Raw genomic sequence first — 25,059 nt, forward strand, 5'->3', positions numbered from 1 at the left:
TCTGGGGGAAGAACTTTGAAAGGGTGCTTTGCTTGCCCAGTCACATTCGTATATTCTGTACAAGCAAAAATACATGTTTTTCTGTATCTGTATGTTCCATACGTAAAAGTCTCTCATCTTGTATGTATATGCACACATTCACGGTGGCATTTGCTGGCGCGAAGAGGCTGTCCCTAAGAGCTAGAGGGATGTGGAGAGCGCCACTCACCTGGGGAGGTGAAGAGATGCGTCTCTGTCGTCGCCTTATATTCGGGGATGTTCTGGAATGCAGTTTTGCGTCTGTGGCCGCGGACAAGTATCTCCTTGAGCACCGCGCATTTCTCTCGCTCCCGCTTCCGAATCTCGATTTCTTCTCCGTTCGAGGGAGAATGATGTTTTCTTTTTTTCGGCTGCTTCGTGCATTTGCGTGCTCTCTCGGGCCTTGGTGTTTCCTCCCTTGCCCTTTCTTGTCGCCCCCGTTAGACCATATATCCTCGGTTTGCGCCCCCCTCTTCTGCCCGCGCCGGTGCTTCTTTCCGTGTGGTTTTTCCATTTCCTCAGGGAACTGGAAGACGAGACAGAAGACAAGGGAGAAGACGAGGGAGAGGACAAGAGAGCAGACGACATCTGTTCCTCTCCCTTTCTTCTCCCGTCCTTTTTGGGTGTGTCCTCGTTCTCTGTCTTGTGTGTTTCTCGAGTATTCGTTCTTTTTTTTTAAAAAGCTGCTTCCGGTCGTTTTTTAACGCCCAGCGCGTGTCTGCGTTTCGAGATTCTCTTTGTCGCTTCTTCTTTGTCTCCGCGACTCTTCGCGGACCGAGCGAAATACCCGCATGCATGCAGACGGAACGGTGTGCGGGTTTGTGTCACAGCCTGAAGACTCTGAGGGAATCTCCACTCCCTTGGCTGTGTGCTTTCTTCTCTCGGCAATTCAGTCTCGAGAGAAAAAGGCGAATCGCCTCAGCACCCTTTCCTGTGTGCGGCGTCCATTCGGCGTAAAGCCGAGCATGCGCATGCACCCATGCGCATATATATATATATATATATATACATGTATATATACATATATATGTATGTATACATTCGTGTGTGTGAGTGTGTACATGTATTGGGGTATGTGTATGAGGTGGAGAAGGGGACAGATTGAGAGATGGACAGGGGACGCGGGGAAGGGAGGCTTGTTGTCTGAAGAGAAGAACAGTTGTTTTTTTCTGCATCTTTGGGTGGCGTAAGGAAATGGGCGAACGCGAATGAGCTCGCCTTCGCTCGTCGAGGTAAGGAGAAGTGCATGCGTAGACGCGTACCTTGCCTGCAGGCGTGGAGAGTCCTCTCGAGTGTAGCGACTCAAAGATCCACTTTGGCCATTCCAGTTTTTGACAGTCGTTTCTGTCGCTCTTGTGTTCGCGTTTTCCTTGTTCTAGATATCAAGCCTTGTGCTGTTTCTCTGTATAGCAAATGTTCTGCGGGAAGGCGCTTCGGTACATTGTCGAAATCCCGGACCTTTGACGTAGTGCCATCCGTGCAGCCGGCACATGCACATGCATCTCATGCATCTCATGCATACATCTACATATATATATATATATACATATATATACATACATGCATATGTGTGTGTACGGATTTTGGGAGTATGTACATGGTTTTCGTGTTCTTTCAGATCTCTATACGTCTAGATGTGGGTATACATGTGCATACAGATATAAGTTTGTGTACTCTATATGCATTTGTACATTTATACGGAAATAGATGTGAGGATTTCGATGTGGGTACCCGAACGTGGAGAGTCGCTTTGGACAAGGGAGGCTCGTAGACTGCTGGATTCGAGAGACGAAGCAATGCATGCATGTAGACTTCATTTGCGGGGCTGCATACGCCGGGGCGAGAAGAAAGCAGAGTCGTCAACGCTGGGGAAAGACACCTTGCGTCAAAAAAACGTAAAAGGAGAAGCGAGTTCCCTCACGCCGAAAAGACAGAAAGAGACAGAGGACAAAATAGTTGAATGAGAGGACGAGAGAGGAGAGAAAAGAGGGGGTTGAGGAGAGAGAGAGGAGATCGGAAGAGAGAGAACAGAGTTCGAAGAGAAGAGAAGACAGAGGTTGAAGCGAACAAGAGAAGACAGAGGTCGAAGCGAAGAAGAGAGGGAGAAGGGGAAGAGGAGAGGAAGGACGCGTGCAGGATTCTGGATCTCGAGCGTGGAGAACGTTTTAACAGTCCGGAAGAACGCGAGATCAGGCACAGAAGGGCCGAGACAAAATGAGGAAATGCATCACAGTGTATGTTTTTGGCTGAAGTGAAGGTGGAAAGAAGGGAAGGAGATAAAAAGGAAAGGGTATTCCAAGCGTAAGGGGAGAGAAAAAATTTATGCTGAAATGGAGACCTGGGTGGAGGCAGAAACGAGGCAAAGCAAGTGAAATGCTGAAATGGAGACTGTGTGCGTTTCTTTCCAATCTGGACACAGTAAACTCTTTTCCTCTTCCACTTGGCAAAGTCGTCCTTCGTCTCCTTCAACATCTGTAGAAGCAAAAGACGTCTCTCTGCCAACGCACCCCGCTGTCTTCTTGTTCACCTCTTGCCGCGCCTCTCTCTTCGTGTTCTCTTTTTCCTCGTGCTTCTCCTTCCGCTTCGTTTCTTTTCTCTCTTCTCTCTTCTTTCCGCCAGTTCCGTCCTCAGTCTCTGCTTTAATCGTTAGTGTGTGCCACCCTCGTTTCCTTTCTTTCAAGTCTCAGAATGAAAAGCAAACGATGGCGACTTCGGAATTATTGAAATCCGAGTGCGCGGAACAACGCCTTCCGAGTCCCTCAGTGACCACGCTCACACACACTTCGAAAACCTGCCTGGCTGCGCATGTGTTTGGCATGGTTCTGTGGTAAACTGTTGAAAAGAATTCAAACCACAGCGCACTCAGCCGACAAATACACGTTGGCGCTTATTCACAAACTCACTTCTCATTTACAGACGACAATAATCAAATTTATTCACATTTGTACATATATATATATACATATATATATATATATATATACATATATATATATATATATATATTTCGAGATCTTTTTCGGGGAGAAGGCAAACCCTGGGGATGTGTTCCCTGTCGTAACATCGTTGTGCACAGTCGTACGGGATGCATGCAGAATAATTCCGGTCCTTGCTGTCCGTGCATGCTAACTAAAGCCCCTCGTTTCTGTGCATGCATGGTAAAAAATGCATTCCTCTTCTGGAGCACGTAGGCAGGAACACGGAAGGCAGTGTGCTGTGGAGAGTACCCTTTTTCTGCTCTCGCTGTGGCGCTTTGGGGACCCCAAAGAGAGACTGTGATGGATTTCGAAGTGAGCGAATGGTCTGACCTTTTATCCGGAGAAATGAGTCGCAAAGAACCAGTGCAGAAACAGTCTCGCGCGCGTCCAAGCACAGCGCCAGAGTCGAAACAATCAGCTCAGCAACCACCCCTAAAGGCGCAGCTCCCTCGTCACTCTCCCGATTTCCTCGCTCTGATGCGACAAATTGCCCTTTGGTGTTGCGCTTTTCTGTCTATCATCAGCGTGTCTCCTGTGCAATTTGTGCTCACTAAATTGTCAGTGCACCTACATCAATACATATACATTTATATATATATATATATATATATATATACGTATATTTATATATATATATATATATATATATATAGGAATATGCATCTGGCTATCTATATAGATAGATATCCCTCTTTGTTTACGTGTGCCAGTGCATCTCAAGGTGCTCATGTTTGTCTATAGAAGTCTACACATAGGTCTCATTCATATATATATATATATATATATATATGTAGCTGTATGCAGATGCCAGTACCTAGATCTCTTATTGTGTCTCCCTAATGTAGAGTCGCTAACGCTGCGCGTCTGTGTGATTGTATCTGCATGCAGACTTCTGGAGACTTGCTGGTGCCTTTTTCACCTGGCGGCAACTGGCTGAACCCTGAGGGCCAGTACACTAGAACGCGTTGACTGCGCGCAGTTTGGGGAGGACGGCGAATCCTGTGTCGTTGGGAAACTGCTTTGCAGTTTTCTCTTTCTCTTTGGAAGCATCTGTGAGGAAGCAGTGAAGTCGCAAGTGAGTAGACACGGTCCTTCCTGTGAGCTTGCCCCGCGTCTGCATGCAGCGCCTCGCCTGCCACTGCGCATGCAGCCGGACATTTCCTGTGCATGCACGCCTGCTGTAAATTACTTTGTTCCGCGTTTTTTCCGGACTGCATGATTTTTGACGGGAAAGAAGCCTGTGAGCTCGTTTGAAATGCGCGAGAAAACTCGGGTCTCCCCGCGAAAGTTCGAAGAAGCGGCGGCAAAACGCCTCGCGGCCGAGCTGTATGGACACCGCCTTCGCTGTCGCAGTCGAAGAAGAAAAGACAACTTTTCCGCCTGCATCTTTTCTGCTCTTTCTCCTTTGTGAGCTGACTTCTTCGACTTCGGTCTGCGAGAAGGCAATCGTGTCGCCTGCAGGAGGGGGATCAGCCTTTCTTAAGTGACAGACAGGTAGAGACAGAGAGAGGAGAGACAGAGACAGGCAGAGAGAGGACGAAAAGAAACTGGCCAAGAGCCTCTGAGTCGATACGAGGAAGTTCTTCCCAGCCTGCCTCTGTCTGTAGAAGATCAGTTGCCAGAAGAGAATGTTTTTTTTCTCGAGGCGAGAGGAATGACGTTGCGTTGCATGGTTTCTGTGGCCTACAGAAAGACCTGAGCAATCGCATTTTTTTCTCTTGGGTTTCTCGCCTCACCTTCGGCTTCTCTTTAAATTTTCCGACCCTCCATTTCCTCTCGAGCGTTCCGTCCTGCTTTTTTCCCTCATTCACATCCTCTTCTCCAAGCGTATATTGTCCCCTCTTTTCCTTCTTCCCCTGCCCGTTGACGTCTACTCGTGGTTCCGTCGTCTTCACTTTCTTTTCGGTTCCTTCTCTTTGTAATCTCCTCTTTCCCTTCTTCCGTTCACCTTCTTGTATCTGTTATCTTCTTCCTCTCCTTCTTTTCGCTCTTCGTTCTCCTTCATCTTTCCTGCCTTCTTACTCACGGAGCAGTCCGTGGATGCGTTCCAGAACTTCCTTTTCGTTCTTTCTTTCGCATTCTTCATATTTTGTGTCTGCGACCCTCTCCCTGTTGCAGCCTTACATGAGTTCTCCAGCGGCCATTTAGCTCTCGCGCTTCCCCTTGGAAGCACCGCATTCTTGACTGTTTTCGCAAAACGCTGCAGATATGGGTCCACATCCACCGTCGGCTCCATTCGCCTCTCCCTCTCCCTCTTCTTCTTCCTCTACTACCTCTTCCTCTTCTTCTCCCTCTTCTTCCTCTGTCGCTTATTCTCCGTTCTCCCTTTGTGCTTCTGCATGCGTATCTGCGGCTGAGGTGACTTCTGGGGCGTCAGTCTCTGTGGCGAGTCGCCGAGACTTCGCGGCTCTAATCAGCGGGGGGAAAGACAGCATCTACTCGATTCGCTACGCCGTCGCTCTAGGCCACAGGCTGCGCTGCGTTGCGTATCTGCGGCCTCCTGCCTCCGTCGTTGAGGCGGACAGCTTCATGTACCAGTCTGTCGGCGCCGAGCTCGTCGCAGATATTGCTCGCTGCATGCAGGTCCCCCTCGTCGTTCGGACGATACTCGGGAAGCCGGTCGCGACCGACAGTGTCGGCTACGCAGCTACCAAGGGCGACGAGGTCGAGGACCTCTTCGAGCTTCTCAGAGATGTACAGGTGAGCGTAGAAAGCAAGAGGAACCGCGCGCAGGGAAGACCGCGTCGAACCGGAGACTTGCCTGCAGGCAAGCGGAGCGAGAAGGTGCCGATAGGTTTGAATCGCGGGGATTCACTCGAGGTCCGCGGAGGGGGGAGGGTGGAGTTCTCGACGCATGTTAGCGGAGCTGCGGGGACACAAGGATTTCTGTCTGTTGGCCGCTGTGGGCGGGAGTCTCCTTGTTCAGGTTTGTTTTCTTTACTATCTCTGAGACTCCCTCATTATTTCTTCGCTTTCTGAACTTCACTTGCCGTGTCTCTTTCTCCGACGCGTTGCCTCAGTTTCGACGTCTGTGTGTCTCCCTTAATGATGCCTGTCTCCTTCCGCTTTGCCCTCTCTCCGCTTTCCTCCCATCCTTCGTTAGGCACTTCTCTCTCTAACTGCATTCCTTTTCTCTTTTTCTCTCTGTCTTTACATCTCCCTCCTCGTATCATATATATATTTATATATATATATGTATGTATGTATATGTATTTGTATATGTATTTGTATATGTATTTGTATATGTATTTGTATCTGTATATGTGCGTTATACATATTTACATGTGTATGTTAATACGCATGTTTGTGTGTATGGAGAAGGGAGTGTTGTGTCATTTGCCTGGCAGGTTTGTTTTGCGTTTTTTCTTCGAGTCGCCACCCTTCGCATGCAGTCGCGTTCTTGTTTTCCTCCTGTCTCTTCTCTGGGGTGCAGACTCGCTTCCCCTCCGTCGCAGCCGTCAGCGCGGGCGCTATTCTTTCCGACTACCAGAGACAGCGCGTCGAGAATGTGTAGGGAAAGCGGCCTTTTTATGTTCTCGAATGGCGAACAAGAAGGCGTTCGAACGCCTTCGCGTCCACCTCTCGACAGAGGGCGACGCAGTGTGGAACAGAGTCGTGAGGGACGGTGTCTGCTCGCTTCTCAGACCAGACTGAAAGGGATAGACGAGAGAACCATGGCCAAGCTGAGCAAACGACAGGATCCTGAAGACACCGAAGCAGATACCAAGGGCGGTGGGCGGGGCGGACAAAGCGACAGGGAGAGAAGGCAGACACACAGGAGCAACTCAAAAGTGCAAAAGTATCAAAGCACCTTCGCCCAGCTTCGGGGCCATGTTTCAGCGTTTACAGTCTATGGTATTAAGGTTTCTGGCTTCAGGCTTTTTTTACGGAGTTTCGCGTTTACGGTGCTCCGGTCAAAGGGTATGGCTTCGGCGTTCGTGTTGAGAGATGAAACTGGAGTTAGAGGGTCTAGAGTCTCCGGTTCACGAACTGGATCCACGCATTCAAGACCAAGGCTTGAGATTACAGTTTCTCGCTTAACGACTGGAGTGTCGAACGTGGAGACTAGAAACGCGCAGGGGTCTCGGCTTGAGGACGGAAGCGACCGGGAAAGGGGGGGGGGGAGGGGGCTGAGTGGGGTGAATGGGGAATAGCGGAGGCCGAGGAGGGTGAAGAACGTCTCTGAGAGGGAAGAAGAGTGCCTCAACTGTTTTCTCTCCATCCAGTGTGTTTCTTGAAGGAAATATCTGCGTCTGCGGTTGAACTCCGGAGCTACCATCTCTCAGCGGAAGTCATCACTCTTCCCCTCTTTTCCCTGCTGTGTCGCGGTCCAGGGCACAACCGCTATGCTATTCTCTTCCTTTTGCAAGTGCATACGACTTTATTTTCCTTCATCGCTTCTGTTTGTCTCGGCGACGAAACCGCCTCCTCCAGATGCTTCTTGTCTTCCCCTTTTTTTCCTCAGCTGCATCATGGAACTGCGTTTCCTTTGCCTTTTTCCTCAGCTGCATGCGCCTGCACTTGCAGCCGTTGTTTTTCCTTTGGCACCGGGCGCAAGGTCCCCTGCTCAGGGAGATGGCGGCTTGGGGTCTCGACGCCGTCCTCGTGAAGACCGCGTCGTGGGGTCTCAAGGCTGAACACCTGGGCGCGACGATCGGAGCTTTGGAGAAGAAGCTCGAGGAAATGGAGCAGCACTGCGGCGTTCAACCGTGTGGAGAAGGTAGGCGAGAAAAGAGGCAAACAGAGGATCGCCTTGAACTCCGCGGGACGCGAACTCTCGCAGAACGCACGTCTGTCTTTTTCTTGTGCATGCAAGAGCCCTCGGGACCTGGAGAGGCACCCTTCTCGGACGGTCTGTGTGACGCTCGAGACTCAGCCGTCCTGGAAGAATAGGGAGAGCCTGAAAGACAAGCACAGTGCCTGCGTTAGCTCGCAGCCCTCTCTTCGCGCCGCATGCAGTGGGGGACACAGACGAACAGCTCCTCAGCGAGAAAGCAGAGAGAAGAAGACGTAGGGACGTTTCGAGTCGCGAACGGTGGTGAGCACCATCGCCCCCACCCCTTCGCTTCGTCGATATTGCTCTACCGTCATCTGTCTTCATTCTTCTTCTCTCTTCATCCATCGTCTTTCTGCTTTTTGGTGCCATCCTCTTCTGTCTTTTACCCTGTGTCTTCTTCAGTCTGCGTCGTTCTTACGTCTTCTCCTATCTTCAGGCTGCTTCGCTCTTCTACTGCGTTTAGTCCTCCCTTCGGTTTTTTTCATCACTTGTCTCCGATATCTTCTGCTCCTGTCGTAGGCGGCGAATACGAGACAATCGTGGTGGACTGTCCTCTATTCCGCGAAGCCGTTATGATCGACAAATGGAAATTCATTGTGCACTCTCCGGACGACTTTGCCCCTGTTCTCCTTCTCCAAGCTCGACGCTGGCACACAGCCGCCAAGGCCGAACTGGCCGACCAAGCTCAGGGTCTCTGGTGGCCCAGAGACACTGCAGACGACGAGAGAGGAATCGACGAAAACGACGCGGAAAAGTGCATCCATTCTCTGACAAACAGCTCTGGAAAAAGAGAAAATCAGACACTGCCCCTGTATTCGCTTGCCGCAGCTGATGCGGCGAAACGCGCAGCCGACAAGGCCCGATGCGCAGAAGCCGAGAGCGACGACGGAGACATCCACGAAGGAGGAATCGCCGAAGAAGACGCGCGAGCAAACAAAAGAGATCTCGGGGAAGAACTCGGAGAGGGGAACGATGACGTTCCGGATGGGGTAGGAGTTGAACGTGGATGGCTTTCAGCAGAAAATGTCGCACTCAGCTTCGATAAAAAGAAGTTCAATGTTCCCTGTGCGTGTCGCTCTGGGTTCTCCTCTCACTCTGCATGCCCGGCCTGTGCCTTCCTCCAAGAGCTTTTCACTCTGGACTTCTTCCTCTCTCCAGCGGCTCGACTCCTCGTCGCTCGCTCGGGGTGTCTGTACACCCGTGCGCTTGCGCAGCTGGCCTCGAGGCTTCCTCGGAAGCAGACGGCGCAGTCTCGTCTTCCAATGGCTCCTTTCCAACAGATCCCCTGTGGAGGCGCCAGACTTTGCGTTACCGGGACGCGCGTGCGCCAGACAGTTCTTCTGCATGCAGTTCTGACATTCGACAGAGACAGCAAGTCGAGAGAAGCGGCCGCAGCAACCGAGAAGAGGCCGCGCGGCTTCTCGCCTGCGGATCCCTGCCTCCGCTCTGCTCCTTCTTCGCGCTGGGGAGCTCAGGCGTCGAAGAGAGAGCACGGAGAGAGCCAAGAAGGGAGACGGAGAAGCGTCAGCTTGGAAGCGGAGCGGGAGGAACACAACGCGACAAGACATCGAGGACCCTCCGTGGAGTGTCTCAACAAGAAGGCGGTCTGCCTTGAAGCAACAGTGAATATGGAAAACGAGAAACATGCTGTTTCCACTCTGGCCTCCCTCATTATCAAAAGCATACAACAACTTAGACAGGGAGCAGAAACGTCTCATCCATCCAAGAGGAGAGACGTGGCGAGCACAGAGACTTCTCTGGAAACGAAGGAGATGAAAAAGTCGAGAGAGACTTTGCCCATTGCACATCTGCTTCTCGTTGCGTTCTCCCCGTCTTCTCTGGGCGGAGAAGACTCTTTCCTCAGAGAATCTGTTCAGCCTCAAACGCCTGCGGGGAGCGCAGAGCTCACACGTTCTCATGTTCCTCGCCAGACACGACAAGATGAGAGAAACGAAGCCCGAGAAACAACGAAACCTAGAGACTCTGAAACTCCTTTTCTCTACACACCTTCGGATTCGTGTAGCATGTCGTTCTCCTCTCCTTCTTCTTCTTTACCTTCTTCTCCTTCTAGTTCTTCTCCCTCCCCTTCGTCTTCGTCGACGCTTGTCCCTGCGTCTGGGGAACTGCTTGATCTAGCTCGACTTGTTCAGAATGTCTTGTCGGCCTTGGATGCTTCAGCCACTCATCCCTTTCCGGTTACCTCCCTCTGCGCGCCTGCTGGGCAAGGAGGGAAGACGGTTCCGCTGCTGCGGTTGGCACTGGAGCTCGACGATAGCCAGGCACACAACGAGACCGGCAGAGTCCTTCTTTGCCTCCCATCTGGCGGCTCTGAGCTCCTCACGGATACGGCGAATCAACGTTTGGAAACCGAGCGTCCTGAACCTTCTTCTTCGAGCACATCGTCGGCTTCCTTTTCGGAAGGCGCGTCACTGTCTTCGTCTGGAATGTCTTCCTTCGTCTTGTCTGAAACGGTTCGCAGATTCAAAGAGCCCTTTGCCACGCGTTCCCTCAACTTGTGGGTCCCGGCTTTGACTGCATTGCCGGAGTTGCCTCAGGCACTGAACGAGAGGAGTCATGCGCCCGTGGTGGTGAGGAGACCGGAAGAGGCGCTGAAGGCTGGTGAGGACGACGCAGGAAGAGAGAAAGCCTACGCGACGCACAAAGAGGGAGAACGAAGCTCAACTTCTGCGCGCTCTTTCTCGCTTGCCAGCAACTTATGTCAGGCGGCTACGTACACTCAACACGAACAGATCTGGAAGATCGAAAGACAGGACAGAGAGAGGCGCGACGACGCGAAGGAGTTCCACCACTCTCACTTGCCCATTGGAAGTTCTCCTTCAAACAACCTGCCTTCGGTGGCGTGTTCTTCCATGCGATGCATCGCAACCCATCCGCTCCCATACTCTGAAATCCTCATTGGAGGAATCTCCGGGCATCTCCCCCACACGAGTCTTCTTCCAGTTTTTTCTCCTCCACCTTATTCGTGGTCCCCTGCGTCTCCCTCTTGCTCTCTTGCTTGTTCGTCTTGGTGCCCGTCGCGGCCTTTTGCCTCGCCTGCTTGCCCTGCCTCTGCGAGCAGCGAAGCCGCGCTGAGAGTCTCTCTTGAACTCCAGAGGGAGGAGAGACGCGCAGCCGTCCCTGTCGAAGATAGTCTGCTTGTGTGCGAGAGATCGAACCACAACGAGCAGGGCCACTGGGCGGGGACAAAGCAAGAGGAAAAGGACAACTCGGAAGAGACAAAAGGTGAAGCAAGACTCCAAGAGCCTCGCCCACCTTGCGACGGCCTGGCCTTTGCTCTGGAGGTCGCTGTTGCGGCCCGAAACCTCGTCCACACCACGCGGCTCGCAGGCGCAGAATCTGCGGAATCTGAGGCGCAGACCTCAGAAAGTGAGAAAGAAGAAGAAGAAGACGGAGATGACGCGGGAGAAGAGTTCGAGGCCGGAGAGCACGAACGAAGACAGGCGGGGCGACATGCCCGAGACAGGGTCCACTTGACCACGCGTTTGCCAGCTCCCCCGCCTCTGCTGTTTGCGTTTTCGAGCTTGCGAGAGGCTCCTGGCGTCTCCGAGTTCGCGACTCTAAAACAACCCTGGTCTTCGTTGGAAGGACAGGAAGATGGCGGTCGCAGCAAGGACGAGAAAATATCGGCGAAAACAGCGGCAGCTCGGCGAAATGGAGATGCGCGGCTCGGGAAGAGAGCAGAACCGCCCGCCGCGTTGGATCGACAAGCGAACAACGACTTCCAGAGCACTGCGTCTTCTGCAGTCGCGTCTCTACTCGCAGGCGTCCGCTCGCAGCTGGAAATCCACCTCAACCCCCAGGGCGTTGTCTTCTGGGATGCGCGCACCCGAGTGGAGAGACGCGCGAAGAGTCTCAGCCGAGAGGGAGGCAAGGCCGGAGAGACGCTGAGACAGCCAGGACACCTGCGCGCCCCAGAGCCACGGGCCTGCGTTCTCTGCTCCTCCGAGGACGTTCCTCCTGCCAGCCTGTCTGTGAGCTCTTCCAGCTTCTTTTCTTCTCTCTGTTCTCTTTCGCCTGCTTCTTCGTCTTCTTCTCTCTCGTCGAGGGTGCTCTGCAGGCGTTGCGTAGGGGCGCCGACGCTCGTGGTGCCTGCGCAGGTGTCAGGAGTCCAGGGGGGCGGGCATCTCTCGCTGTGGCCTCTGGGAGTTCGTGGCGAATGCAGAGAGTTTTCAAGAACTGAAACAAGGAGGGTGGAAGTGCAGCGAAGCTGCAGGGGCTCGCAAAACAGAGAAGATGCGAGTGCAAGCGACATGACCGCCGCGCGCTCTCCCTGTCCCTTTGTCTCCGCTTCTTGGCCGAGGTGTACAGACAGCGCGGAGAACGCGTGTGAAGAGGCCGGGGAGCCTGGAGAAGGACGGGAAGGGCAGGCAGCAGAAGGACGCTCGTCAGAGAGCAGCAGTAAGGAGATCTGGAGTCTCTGGATCTCTGGGGGCCGAGCGCGAGGGCGCTGGGTGCGGAGAGCGACGAAGGCCAGGGCGGTCGGAGAGAATGACACGAAGGTGGAAGGCGACAGAGATGTGGGGAGACGCGGAGGAAGAAAGACAGAGACAGACTCCCAACAGTGGCTGCAAAAGGGGGCAAAGGAGCCGAAGGAGGAGACGACGGGGGTATGGAAGGTTGAGTTGAACTTTTCTGCTCGGTTAGAAGGAAACGCCGCATACGAACTCGAATCCGAGACCAGGGCGCGTTCTGGAGAGCTGCGTGCTATTTGGGCAGCAGCTGTCGTTACAGCGGCGAAAGAAGCTTCGAGGGACGGGGGCTCCCTCCGCCGAAATCACGGAACGCTGAGTACTGCCGAGGGCGAGAGAGAGAGAGGAGACGGTCGAGGAGACCAGGATCGATGTTCAAAAGCCAAGGAAGAAGGAGAGGAACAAACAGAAGAGAGAGAGGCGAGTTCAGTGCAAATGGAGGAGAACGAGGAGGCGCTGTCTGTGCTCGTGGAAGGGGTGGTCGATGCCGTTCTCACGCTGGATCGCTGGACGCGACAAAGCATTCGCGAGCACGTTGACTCTGGGATGCCGACTAAAACCGAGAGAGAGATCGACTTCGTTCCCAGCCACCCCACAGAGGCAAGCCAAAGGGTTAAGGCCCTCGCTGAAGGAGACTGGTGCCTCTACGTCCTCTACGTTCCGCGCGTTCGTCCGCTGTCTCCTGTCAGCTCGTCAGCTGCCTCGAGAGATGAAGGCGACGACTGGGAGGAGGCTTTTCGTCGGCTTTTTTTCGCAAGAGTGGAGAGATTGTTGAGCCCAGAGGCCCGCCAAGACTCCTCCACTTCTCCGAGACTGAGAGAAGACGCGAGCGCTGCATGCAGATTGGAAACGCAGGAGACATCCCGAGACGCGCTGCCCAAAGCTACCTTCCCCCTGGTTTTCGTCCCCGTTCTGGGTCTCGAACAAACAAAGGGGTGCGCGCCGACGAGGGCGCAAGTGGTCGTCGTCAGAGACAGGAAGCAGACACTGTTTGACGTGTAGAGACACTCCAGGCGCTTCTCGCTGTGTGACGCCTCTTTCGTTCTCCTCAGAGGGGTGCTTTCGCAGTCGTCTACGAATCGTGCATCAGAAGGTTTGGGAACTGTTTGTAGCTTTTGTGTGATTCGCGGGTCTCGCTGGTGTACGCGAGGTGTTTGCATGCGCTGCCTGTTTCACTCACGCTCGTTTTGAGGTCTTCACGACCGCGTAACTTTGGATGCGTCGTTCCTCAGAAGTTATAGCTTTCGGTTTTAGACAAGTGACCTCAACGAACTGTGGAGTTTTCAAGTCTGCAGAGAAGAGGCGCTAAGCGCAAAGCGACATTTCCTCAATTATAAACTTCCTTGTTAAGTCTGTGTTAAAACTAGTTCGTTTCCGACGTTCGCAGCCGCTCCCCTTTGTCCGTGAATTGTCCAAGCTGCAGAAAACGGCTTCCCCGAGGAAACCGAACAGAAGAAATACCCCCATGTGTGTGCCAGCCCCTCAGAAGAGAATCGACGCCCACTGTTTATCCAATGCACATTCTACCTTTTTCCTTGCTATAAGCGTTCGGCCTCCGTGTGATGCGTAAAAATACGTGTCTTCTCTTGGGTGATTTCACAGATTTCTTTACTCAAAAGGGCGTTCTTGTCGGCTTCTTGCATTGGGTCGTTCTTTTCTCGCATAAACACTCCGCTGCATGCAGTGAGGGACTCCGTCTGACTGTGCACCGAGACGGAAGCAGCGTGCGGTTTCTGTGCTAGCAGCGACGCTGTGCTGAAGTACGAGTTTAAGAAAAGATCTCCGCCCAAAGAAGTCCCGGTGTGGTGCCCGAGGCCGAGGACATCACACACGAGAGATTCCATAGGAGATAGAATACGGACATGGCCTTCGTCTCTGAACCGCAGCTGTACACTCCACCCGTGGGCCTCGCGCGGCAGAACCTCGTTGCACTCTACACGAAGAGGGGGTTTGTCTGCGGCTCCAGAGTGACGAGCAACGCCCCGACGCCAGACCCTTCGGCCAGCGCCGCGTACGACGTTCACAGTGACAGACAGAGGTGCATGTACACTCGCGAGAGCACACAACTAGAGAAAAGAGGTACAGAGTGTATGCTACTCCCCACACGTTTCCGACCGTCTGACAGCGAGCAGGAAACAAACGTCCTTTGACCTGTTCAACTCGCACCCGTCTTCCAGTCGAAACGCGCGGAATGCACCGAAGCTAATCTTGCTGCATTTCCCTTACATGAGAAAACAAAGTCTCTCTCGCACCCCTCTGTGCCGGTCGCGACGAGCCACACGCGCGACTTGCAGAGCCGGCGCGGCATCCCCCTTTCTCCACGACCCCTTCGTACGCTCTCAGCCGGAGACTCTTTCTTCTTCTCTCCATGCACACTCCGTTGCTGTACGGCCTTCGAGAGCGGCCTTCTTCTGCCCTTGCTGTTCTCCTCCGCGACTCCGTCGCTTTCGGCGCTTCTTTCTGTCGAGTTTTCAAGTCACCCTTTTCAATACCCCAAACACTCTCACCCCTCGCGCTCCTCCCAATTCCAAGCACCTCGCTCTCCTTCTCTCTTCCTCTCCACCGTGTCCTCCCCTCTTTCTTCCCCCTGCTTTTTTCCTCTCTTCTTCGCCTTGCTTTTTTCCTCTCTTTTTCGCCTTGCTCTTGTTACAGACTCGTTCTGCAGTTGCCGCCAAGCCAGACGCCTCCACTGGTGGCACTTCCGTCTGAAGAGACGCGGGCGTTCGGACCCCCGGCGTGGGCGCTGCCGACTTCCTCGGGGTAGCTGAGGCCTTGCTGCATGCAGAGAGGTCCACTGCCCGGCCCGACTCCAGAGCTCCCGGCAGGTCCGCCGCCCTGAACCGCCGCCGGCGTCACGCCGCTCTGGGAGCTCGCGAATGCATGCGCGTGCGGGGGCGTTCCTGCCCCATGCGCGGCCCCGAGATTTGCATGCGTGGTGCCTCTGGGAGACACGTGGAAGCCGTTGACGGCGCTTGGACTCGCAGAGGAGAGAACCATCGGGGGGTACGAGTGGGTTCCACTGGCGCCTCCGGGGCCGCTTCTGGGTGTGTGGTTCGAGGAACCGCTGAAGAAGGACCCCTGCCGCACAAAGCCATGGGGGCTGGTGGCCCGCGGCTGCGCGGTTCGGGGACTGCTGTTGGGCGCGCTCACAGTTCCGGCCAGCTGGCTCTGCGAAAGAGGCGCCGGAGTCGCATGGCCGTAAGCGCCGCCAGACGCAGGAGCCCCGAGACCTTCATACACGCGCGTCGCCGCAGCCGCTGCTTCCTGCTGCTGCTGAAGCACGGCTGCCAGTGCCAAGTGCAGAGGCACCTGCTGAGAAGAAGAGACTGTCCCGGGGAGGGAGCGCGAGCAGAGCGCCGACGCGGCAGGGCTCGAAGAGGACATCTGCGCCTGCTGCGCCTGCTGCGCCTGTTGCAGCTGCTGCGCCTGCTGGAGCTGCTGCAGCTGCTGGTGCAACGCAAACAACTGCTGAGCACTCGCGCTTGCATGTGCGAAGGCGTTCGAGCTCCCAGAAGGACTCGCGACTGACCCGGAGCTTGAGTTCGCGCTCCGTGCATGCGGCAATCCGAGGAACGGCGGGACTGAGCCGTCGCCATACGAGGCGTTGCCGACGCGCCCCGAGCCTCCCGCGGTCGTCGCTACTCCCTCGCTCGCGAGGCTCGTCTGAAGCCCCTCGAGACCCCCTTCGACTCCCTGAGACCCGTGGGGACTCCCAGCGTTCGAAGGCCCCCCGCGAGTCCCCGCCACTTGATTCGCCGCAGCGGCCGCCGCCGCCGCAGCCGCCATCGCCTCTTCGAAGCGCGCCGCAGCAGCCGCGGCAGCCGCCGCTGCGACCGCCGCATCCGCGGCGGCGGCATTCCCGACAGGGGCGGTGGAGCCCAACGCGGTCGAAGGTGCGGGACCCATCGAGGCCCGGCTCGAAACCGGCGCGCCTCGGTTCGCGACCGCGGTTGCGGCGGCCAGAGCCGCAGCCGCGGCGGCGACTCCCGGCGGCGCAGAGGCGAGGTGTGGCGGCAGCTGGAAGTCGCTGAAGGACGAGAAATTTGCGCCGCGGGGGTGAGACGAGAGAGAGGCCTGGTGCTGACGAATGTCCGCCGAGAGAAGAGACGCCAAGACGTGGTGGGGAGGCAAGCGAGAAGAGAGAGACGCATGCGCGCCTGCGACCTGAGATGAAGAAGGTCCCGAAGATCCGCTGCCGGACACAGGCGCCGAAGACGAAGACTGCTCCGCAGGGAAAGATGAAGGCTCTGAAAAAGGGTGGAAAGCAAGTTGGTGCAAGGTAAGTAAAATACACATCCCTTGATCAAATATACATACAGATATACAAAAACATATGCACACAGCTCTAGGAAAAAAGTGTATGTACACTTGTGGGTACATAGGTACCTGGATTGCGACCAGCAAATGTGAATGCCACACACATGCACCCATTCCCGCATTCAGGAGGGCTTTTCAGTCATGAAATCTACAAGCGCATATACGTAACTGGATAAGTAAGCATACATATTTATGTACATATTTATACATGTATATATACACGTATACATACATGTATAAGTATATATACGTATAAATATGTATGTATATGCATATACATATGTTCATATATTCATATATATACATATATATATATATATACCTAGAATATATTATAAATAGATACGTAAGTAAATTTGGAGTATGGGTTTCTCGGGCGTACCAGGAATTGGGGACTGTTGGCGCTGGATTTCGTTCGAGACATCCGCGATCGCCGGCGCGGTCACCGGCGCCTCGTCCAGCGAGAACTTCACGACGCTGCGGCCAACTTGGAGAGCGACATCTGCATGGAAGAAACAAAGACGGGTGCGAATGACATCGCATGCAGAACTCCGCGAAACAGTCACTCCAGAACTCTCACAATACGACGCTTTCACCATCCGAATCCAAGATTCCGCGCACAGATTCAAACGCACAGAGACCCACGTTGCACACTCTGAAACAAGATTCCTGGGTGTCTACAAGTTACACCTGTCTCTCAGCCGATGACGCATTCAAATACATATATCGGCTCATGTGCATGGTTTTTATGATAAATGAAGAGACATATAGGCAGACACAGCTATAGATGCATGTTTCGGTTAGCACAGAGGTGTAGGCAGACATCGATACAGGTAGGCATAGACGCAGAGATAGACTGAGATACAAACACAGACAGATGCGCATGCACGTGCACATGATATCCTTCTAGACGATCGAACGCAGTTCTTTTTGCTCACCAACATCGCCGACGGGGAAAGCTTTGCGTAGACACACAAGAGTGCCGAACTTCGAGTTGTGGTCCTCCAACTGAAAGTGACCATCGACAAAGCGAATGGTCGCGTGATAGCGAGAAATTGAGACGTCGGGAATGCGTACATCCGACTCATGTCCACGACCCTGAAAGCACAGGCATGCAAACAAATCTCTGTTCGCGCTCTTGCAACTCAGGTCGCATAAACTGACACACCTCTACAGAGAGCCCAGAATACCCAAGACGACTCCAGTTGTGTGCGCTACAGACAACCGCGTCACAACGCACGCTCCAGCAACCTTTTTCCCCACCAAAGCAAATATACAAATAAATACATAAATACACAGATACACGAATATACCTCTATACATACGTATACATACATAGACTTGTATCAGACAGAGTATGTGTATCGCGGGGTGTTTCAATAGGGTGTTGAGTTTCCTGCCTCCTCAAGAAGCGCATGCCAGGCAGACACGCGTTAACGTGAGGCCTTTTCACAGCGTTTCTTGTCTAGAAACGTCTCTTGGGTGTGTGCATGCAACTCGAGCTGCATGCGTGGCTCGAGAGGGAGAAAAAGAGATTGTTTCTGCGTGTTTACCAGCTTCAAGTCTTTCTTGGAGGCCATGCTGATGACGTGGACGCCCTTCTGCTGGACCCCCACCATGTTCTCCAAGATGATGAACGGCGGCTCCGTCCTCGGCACAGACACCACTTGCATGCGTTCTGAAAAAAACTCTCCAACACATGCTCCTTTCGCCCAATCGAAAAAAAGCAGGCAGTTACACACACCTGACGCGACTACTCATGTATCGAGATGCACACAGAGGATTCCTTCTCTATACTCCGACATACGTAACTGCATGCGTGGGGGGTACCATCTACAAACATACAGATAGAGATACAGATGGAGATAGATATCGATGCAAATGGATAGAGATACATGGATATAGAAATAGATATAAATAAAATAGATATCGATACACAGATGTAGGCAGATATAGAAAGATATAGGTAGACAGCGTACCTGTAGTCTGGCCGTCTTCTTTTTCGTATTTGACAGCTGTGGGGTAGGGGACTTTGCAGAGTTCGCAGTGGATTTGTTTGAAGAAGAAGGCACTGCGTTGCTGCTGCTCGTTTAGGTTGAGTCTACCGTTGATCCAGTGGCGGAGACATTGAACGTGGACGAACTTGATGCTGCCTTTACATTCACACGGGGAGATCAGAGGGTCTCCTTCTTGGTTGCCCTCCAGCAGACAAATGCGGCATTGCATATCCCTGAAAAACAGAAACGAAAGCTTTCAACTATGTTTCTTGCGCCTCCATATCAACAAATACATGCATATATAACGTATATATTTATATGAACACAATATGAGCATAGGCATACATGCATTTATACACATAACACAACTACAAAAACCGCACATAAACACATATCTGTACGCCTGAAATATATATATATATATATATATATATCCTAGCACGTAATAAATATGTCAACATAAAATCAATGCATAAAACGTGTATGTAAATACGTCGAGTACGTACTCTGGGGCTGCACGTGAGACGGGAGGTTCGCCATCTTCGAGACGGAGTTCCGGCGCGCTGTCGTCGTCTCCTGTTGCGCTTTCTTCACCCATGGCGTTGTCTTCGGACTTCTTTTTTGTCACGAGTTGTTTGACTCGGAGCTTGAAACGCCCTAACTTGATAACGTCGCCTTCCTGCAGAATGTGCTTGTTGTTGTTCTGCTCCCTGACAATGGACCACAGTTTCTTCGGGACCAAGGTCGTGGCTGCCGAGCCGCACAGCGACCGATCTGCTGGAACGATAACAAACTTGCCTGCGAAAGACACACCACGGGCCGCGCTTTGTCAGAGAAGGAAGTCCGGAGAAAATTCGGGAGAGAGCAGACAACACAAAGCCTCTTGCGAGAACAAGCACGGCGAGAAGAGACGACTCTCTTCAAAACGAGAAATCCTCAAAAAGAGCCAGACCTCCCTCTCGACATAGACACCTTAAACCATATCTCTCCTCGAACCGCCGTCTGCTCGCTTCCTTGTTAGCATTCGTTGTTCGTCTCTTCCTGCTTCTTCGCTGTGGAGTTACTCAGCTCCGCATATCGAACTGGATTTTTCCGCGAAAGGGGACCTCCGAGTCGTTTTACCGATTTCACGAAAAAGACGTTCAGAGAACAACGAGGCAGACATACACAGTCCGAACCAGGTGTACAAACACCCAAATTTCTCCGTTATACGCAAAGACGGCTGCGTCACCACACACGGGGATTCTTTGGAAACACGACGAGCTACGACCTACTCGCTATTGATGCTGTCCCTGAGTCTGTCTCCTATTTCGCGGGTCTCCCTCGCAAAAACGCGCCAAAGCCCTCTCCTTTCCTCTGTTCTGTCGTTCCTCTTCAGTGTCTCCTCACCGTCTTTGACGCATTTGATGGAAAGAAGGAAGTCCGTAGACAGAAGAGGCGGCGAGCTCGTGCTCGACGCTGCTGCGACTACTCCCGCCGCTGCTGGGACGGTCTGAGCATTCGCGGCGGAAGCTGCGTTCGCACTTTGAGACTCTCCCTGAGTGACGCCTGCACTCGTTCCCGAGGCTCCAGAGCCTCGTTCCTCTTGGCCTCCGTTCTGGTCGCGGTCTGCAGACGCTCCGCCAGTCGCCGGCGCCGAGTCTCTGTGGTCTCCGCTCTGCGCGCCACAAGCGCCTTGGGCTCCGGGCGCGGCGCCGTCTCGAGCCTCCGGTGTGGCGCTGTTGGAGGCCGCGGCGCTCTGGGCGAGGGCGGGAGGTCCAGGGACGGGGGCTGATTCGAGGACGCAGTTGATGTCTGCGTCCAGGCGAAAGAGACGCGCTGAACGCGTCACCACGAACTGCTTCACATTCACATGTCGTGTTTCGTAGTCAAACAAATCGTGGCTATCTCTGTGCCACGTCGTGCACTCCACCCGCAACCTGCACGCACACACTCCGCACAGAGTCACCACCTGAAGAGCGAGGCACAGCTGCTTCGACACTCACTTCATTCGACTTCTCCACGAACACACAAACAGCTTGGGCCAACAAAAATGAATCTCGGTTTTCCAAGGACGCCAGCTGGAAAAAGAGTCATCGTTGGCAAACGGGACTCCTGTGTGCCGATGGACACACGCGCTGAAGAGATGTATATCTACAAGGATGGACATCCTACTATGCATGTGAAACACAAACATATGCATGCATATATATATATATATGCGGCATACATCTGTGGAGATGTACTCATTCACTGCATGTATCGTGTGCATCTGGAACACCGAGAAAAAGGGAAGATTTCTTCGTGTGGCGTTGGCCAAGACAGCTGCTGCGGGGGTGACCTAGGGGGCGAAAAGCTCAGGTGTGAAAGCAGGCTTGCATGCAGACGAGAGAGGCCTCCGGAAGAAGAGACGCCGTCTCCCACATTGCCACGTATGTATCCATCTACAGCAAACAAAGGATTATTTCGAATCATAGTCGAGCAAAGACCCAAAAGACACGGCAGTCACACAGAGTACAGAAACTGAGCAGGGTTACATTCGCCGTCCAAACAGACAGTGTACGTCAGTGAAATGTCTCCGAATTCGGAACGACGAAGAACACTCAGGGGAAAACTTGGCTGAGAGACGTCTCTCTCCTGACATTGTCGCACAGCACGGTTAAGTTCGGTTTCCCCTTGGGTGGAGTCAAAAAAAAGTGAGCAGAGAACTGGGTCTCAGTCCACGCCAACATGTCTTGATTCTCTGCTTTCTGTGGACCTACGCAGGCTGCATAGGGAGAAGTTGATTCTGAGGCGATGGGTGAGGAGCGAGCACCATAGTGCCGCTGTCGCAAGGATCTCTGACGTGTAAACTGTGGCTGTCCAACTGTGTCCCTGCGAAAACAAGAACAGATTTCCAATGCGAAGTGCCATGAGGAAAGGATACTCTCCACCTCTCCTGCTTGTCTCACGCCTCCAGTGTGTCTCCCTGCGCCAACAAAGAGGCCCGCGGACCACAGTCGCTGTGACGCGGAGCACAGGAGGGGCTACACACCTTAACTCGTCGTGCATGCAGGTCTCCAACAAACGAAGATACGCCGCAAAGGTCACACGCAGGCAGGACGAAAACACACACACATGTACACTTATACGCACATACATGCACGGAGACATATATATATATATATATATATATATATAATTATGTACAACTAGATATATATATATATATATGTATGTACAATGAGTACGTCTAGGGTCGTGTCTACGAGTATACCTCACACAGATAAACCATAATGACTGCCGCGAAACCTGAATAGGGTTCGGGGATTTTCCAGAGTGGAGAGACCGGCATATCCGCCGCGTGCAGAGACACGACAAGATCCCCCTCCCGTCCCCACCCTAAGCCGTCGTCGCATTCAAGAACCTTCAGAGAACGATTTCCGACTGTGTTGGCCACACAGGAAGACGCGACGCGGCAGAGAGAAACAGAGGTTCACTCTGGGATGTCAGACCAGCACATCTTTTCTTACAAGCTCTGCGTGCATCGCCGAGGCCGTTCGTCTCTAAAAAAACTTTACATCTGAGAAGTCTCCCGACCCAGCGAGCACGAAGCAAGAGTCTTCAGCGCCAGGGGAGAGAGGATACGAAACCGAAAGAGAGAGACAGGAGTGCGTGCGCTTTTGCTTTACCTGCAAAAGCAGAAGCAGAAACGGAGGAGCAGATGTCGGTGGAAGGTGAAAACCGGGGGGAAATGGAATGGGCTTAAAAGCGACGGAAACGTAGTGACAAAAAGGCCATCTTCATGTCGGTTCCAGTGGAAATCAAAGCCCTGGAGCGAAGCCAAAACGGACAGACACATCGGAGCAGCGGTTCGAGAGGAAATGTATGGACACCAGCGTCAAGAGACATGCACGCGTCTTTGCGAGAAAAGGAAACCTGCAGCGGCAAAAGAGACGAGAAAGATGAGAGAGACGCGGAAAGGCGGAAACATAAAGGCAAAAAACGCATACACATCTCGGACAGGCGCTGAGAACTCGTGGCCACGGTAGAAAAATCACATGAGGACGACGAGAGAGGACGAGAATTAGCGATGTTTCCGTGTTTCACTGTCTATCGACGGAAATTCGCCGACTCTTCGGCCACAAGAGACAGGGAAAGACAGAAACACAAAGCTCTTGGTTGAGTGATCAAAACCCTCCCGTGGTTTCAGCTGGGTACGGACTTTTTCGCAGGAGGTGGAGCGCGAAAGACATGGCTACGCAGAAATCGCTGTTTCCCGAAGAGTGCGCGAAATGGAGAGAGGTTCCAGAAGAGGAAAGAGGTAAAAAGCCACGGGGAAACGCGAGGAGAATCGACGGAAAGTACTGCGGTGGCAAAAAAGGGGGACGCGCGAAGGAAGAGACACGGAAAGTAGACAAAGCACAAGGATGGCCGCGGGGTTTTCTGCCAGGTTGCAGAGCGAGTCGGAACTCACACGAGGCAGAAAGGCGTGCTTTCTTGAAAGGCGAGAAAGCCAGCGAGACGAAAAATTTGCTGGCAATACGGCGTTCACCGGTGGAGAGGCGGACGGTGGAGGAGAGCCGGAGAGTGCAGCGCGCACGTGGAAAAGCGGAGAGGAGCGCGAAGGGAGGTGCGCGAAAAAGGCAGGGATTTGGAAATACTCGAGACCAGGCGAAGAAAACGAAAAAAGAGGGGGGGAAACGACCCACGAAAAGGCTCGCGCCACCGCGTTTTCACCGAGAGTGGCGGCACTTCACCGTTCTATAGCGTGTTTGATGAGAGACGAGATTCGCGAGTGGCAGAAAAGTCGACGTTTTCGAATGAAAAAGTTCCGGAAAAGAAGCTGGGGACGAAAAAAACATGCAGCCCGTAGATGAAGCGAAAGAAACTGGCTTGGTGCGGAGCCAAGAACCCAAAATCCCGAGTTCTGGCCCTCTCTTCTTAGCCGCATAACGGACACCCGTTCCACATCCTGCTACGCTTTACGCCAGCGACCATGTGGCCGGTCCACGGCCATGTCGGGACGGCTTTCTTCGCCTCACACACAGTGCATTAGACTGCGGGAAGCCGCGCCCAAAGTCTGCAGAAGCTCCTCGCGTTCTGCCGCAATGATTTCAGGAAAAAGCTGAGTGAAACACACGCAGAAAAAGTCCACTGCACCCCGGGCTGAGACCGCGGCGAAACGCTACGTGGTGTGGTAGGTCCTTCGGTGCAATTACACCACGCGACCGACGAAGCAGAGAGAGAGAGAACACGACCCAGAATCGGACTCACTTTGCTGCGGAAATCAAAAAGCGCCGCTTTTCTTCATCAGAAACGCCACGAGATAAAGAAACCCCGTCCGGCACTCCTCCTTGAAAAGCCTCGCTAGAACGCGAATCCGCGCTCGCGCAGCTCAATGTCCACGACAAGCGGAGAAAGCGACCTTTGTGGCGCACTAGCTTTTTTCAAGGGTGGCCGTGCTCGTGCGCACCGTACGTGGAAGCTGAAAGTCCGCTGGGCATGCAATCTTTTCCTGCATTCCTTGTAGTCAGCCCGCCGCCGAGAAACACTCTCTACAGGAAAAACAGAAAAAGGAAGGCGCCGAGTGTTCTCCAGTGTCGCACGCAGGGTCCACGGCGAACGCAGCAAACAGCTGGCGCAGAAACACGCAGAAAATCCCTCTCTTTCAGTCGAGCGCCATTCGCTGCAGACGAATACACTGTGGCGACGTCGATTCGTGGGGAGTTTCCAGGGGCAGGAAGGTTCTAGCTCGTGTCCCGGACGGTGAGTGGACCCAGCGAGCTCCTACAGCAAAACGAAGAGCCGCGACTCGAGCGAAGGGAAACGCAAAGGAGGAAACGCGGAACAAAAGTGCACTGAAAATAACGATGCAAACCAGCGTAGCGTGACTCCGCTCCAGGTGACTCAAGAGGGGAACCCCACCGACTTCCACAGAAAGCATGTCCCAAGTTTCAGGCGCGTAGAATCGACGAAAAAGTGTACCAAATAGACATGTGAGCACTTGTACGTGTCGGGTCGGGGCCAAGACGTTTTTTCCTCCTTTTCAGATCCTGTAACCCGCAGGGCTCAACAGAAAGCAGGTCTCTGGTCTCACACACACACAAAACCAGTTGTATACGCACGTATATGCAAAGGCGTTCTAGTGGTAGAGTCAACTGGAGTGAGACGAGGAGCCTGTGGCGCTTTTCTGAACAGTTTTTTCAAAGGAAACAGCTGTGTCAAGAGGCATGATGCTTGCGGAAGTGAAGAACAAGCTGCAGAAGACAGACCAAGGACGACGCAAACAAAATACTTGGAAGCTCATCTGCACTCTCTAGCTCCTCTACTTCCGTAGGCGTTCTCTGATTTCCAAGAGCAAAGATGTGGAGTTCCTGGAAACCTGTGTGTCTATAACCGAGTTTGCCTTCCGACTCACGGGTACCTGTTTTCACTATCTGTAGACGAGACAGAAATGCGATGTGTATGCACATCGATTCGGGAAAACAGCCTGCAGTTTTCTTTCGACCAGCGGTTGGTAA

General features: G+C 53.2%; 3 protein-coding genes across 3 annotated transcripts; 2 read left to right on the forward strand and 1 right to left on the reverse strand.

Annotated features, from left to right (window-relative positions):
- The first annotated feature begins 933 nt into the window (after positions 1 to 933).
- On the forward strand, positions 934 to 2,759 carry TGME49_202860 (hypothetical protein). The gene has a single exon (XM_002367528.2). The coding sequence runs from the start codon at positions 1,265 to 1,267 to the stop codon at positions 1,787 to 1,789; it is 525 nt and encodes a 174-aa protein (XP_002367569.1). The 5' UTR covers positions 934 to 1,264; the 3' UTR covers positions 1,790 to 2,759.
- A 1,570-nt stretch (positions 2,760 to 4,329) lies between these two features.
- TGME49_202850 (ATP-binding domain-containing protein) lies at positions 4,330 to 13,640 on the forward strand. The gene is made up of 4 exons (XM_018779226.1): positions 4,330 to 5,696; positions 6,430 to 6,506; positions 7,502 to 7,716; positions 8,293 to 13,640. The coding sequence occupies exons 1-4, from the start codon at positions 5,205 to 5,207 to the stop codon at positions 13,263 to 13,265; spliced, it is 5,757 nt and encodes a 1,918-aa protein (XP_018637382.1). The 5' UTR covers positions 4,330 to 5,204; the 3' UTR covers positions 13,266 to 13,640.
- On the reverse strand, positions 13,567 to 23,915 carry TGME49_202840 (FHA domain-containing protein). Its single transcript, XM_018779225.1, has 10 exons — positions 23,013 to 23,915; positions 22,228 to 22,367; positions 21,319 to 21,430; positions 19,967 to 20,496; positions 19,084 to 19,375; positions 18,560 to 18,810; positions 18,134 to 18,258; positions 17,519 to 17,678; positions 16,963 to 17,082; positions 13,567 to 16,510 (listed from the first exon to the last, which is right to left on the reverse strand). Exons 3-10 carry the CDS (start codon positions 21,372 to 21,374, stop codon positions 14,910 to 14,912), a joined length of 3,135 nt encoding a protein of 1,044 aa, XP_018637383.1. The 5' UTR covers positions 21,375 to 21,430; positions 22,228 to 22,367; positions 23,013 to 23,915; the 3' UTR covers positions 13,567 to 14,909.
- Positions 23,916 to 25,059: the final 1,144 nt, after the last annotated feature.

This window comes from Toxoplasma gondii, chromosome VIIa, assembly GCF_000006565.2.
Source record: "Toxoplasma gondii ME49 chromosome VIIa, whole genome shotgun sequence".
Taxonomy (NCBI): Eukaryota; Apicomplexa; class Conoidasida; order Eucoccidiorida; family Sarcocystidae; genus Toxoplasma; species Toxoplasma gondii.

Excerpts from the sequence above, each read along its gene's own strand:
- TGME49_202850 (XM_018779226.1), top strand. The coding sequence starts at position 5,205 with ATGGGTCCACATCCACCGTCGGCTCCATTCGCCTCTCCCTCTCCCTCT. Across the intron at positions 5,697-6,429 it reads AGCTTCTCAGAGATGTACAG|ACTCGCTTCCCCTCCGTCGC; the intron begins GTGAGCGTAGAA and ends TCTGGGGTGCAG. Across the intron at positions 6,507-7,501 it reads AGACAGCGCGTCGAGAATGT|CTGCATGCGCCTGCACTTGC; the intron begins GTAGGGAAAGCG and ends CTTTTTCCTCAG.
- TGME49_202860 (XM_002367528.2), top strand. The coding sequence starts at position 1,265 with ATGCGTAGACGCGTACCTTGCCTGCAGGCGTGGAGAGTCCTCTCGAGT.
- TGME49_202840 (XM_018779225.1), bottom strand. The coding sequence starts at position 21,374 with ATGGTGCTCGCTCCTCACCCATCGCCTCAGAATCAACTTCTCCCTATG. Across the intron at positions 20,497-21,318 it reads CTTCTCCCTATGCAGCCTGC|GTTGCGGGTGGAGTGCACGA; the intron begins GTAGGTCCACAG and ends GTGTGCGTGCAG. Across the intron at positions 18,811-19,083 it reads GTCTCACGTGCAGCCCCAGA|GGATATGCAATGCCGCATTT; the intron begins GTACGTACTCGA and ends TCTGTTTTTCAG.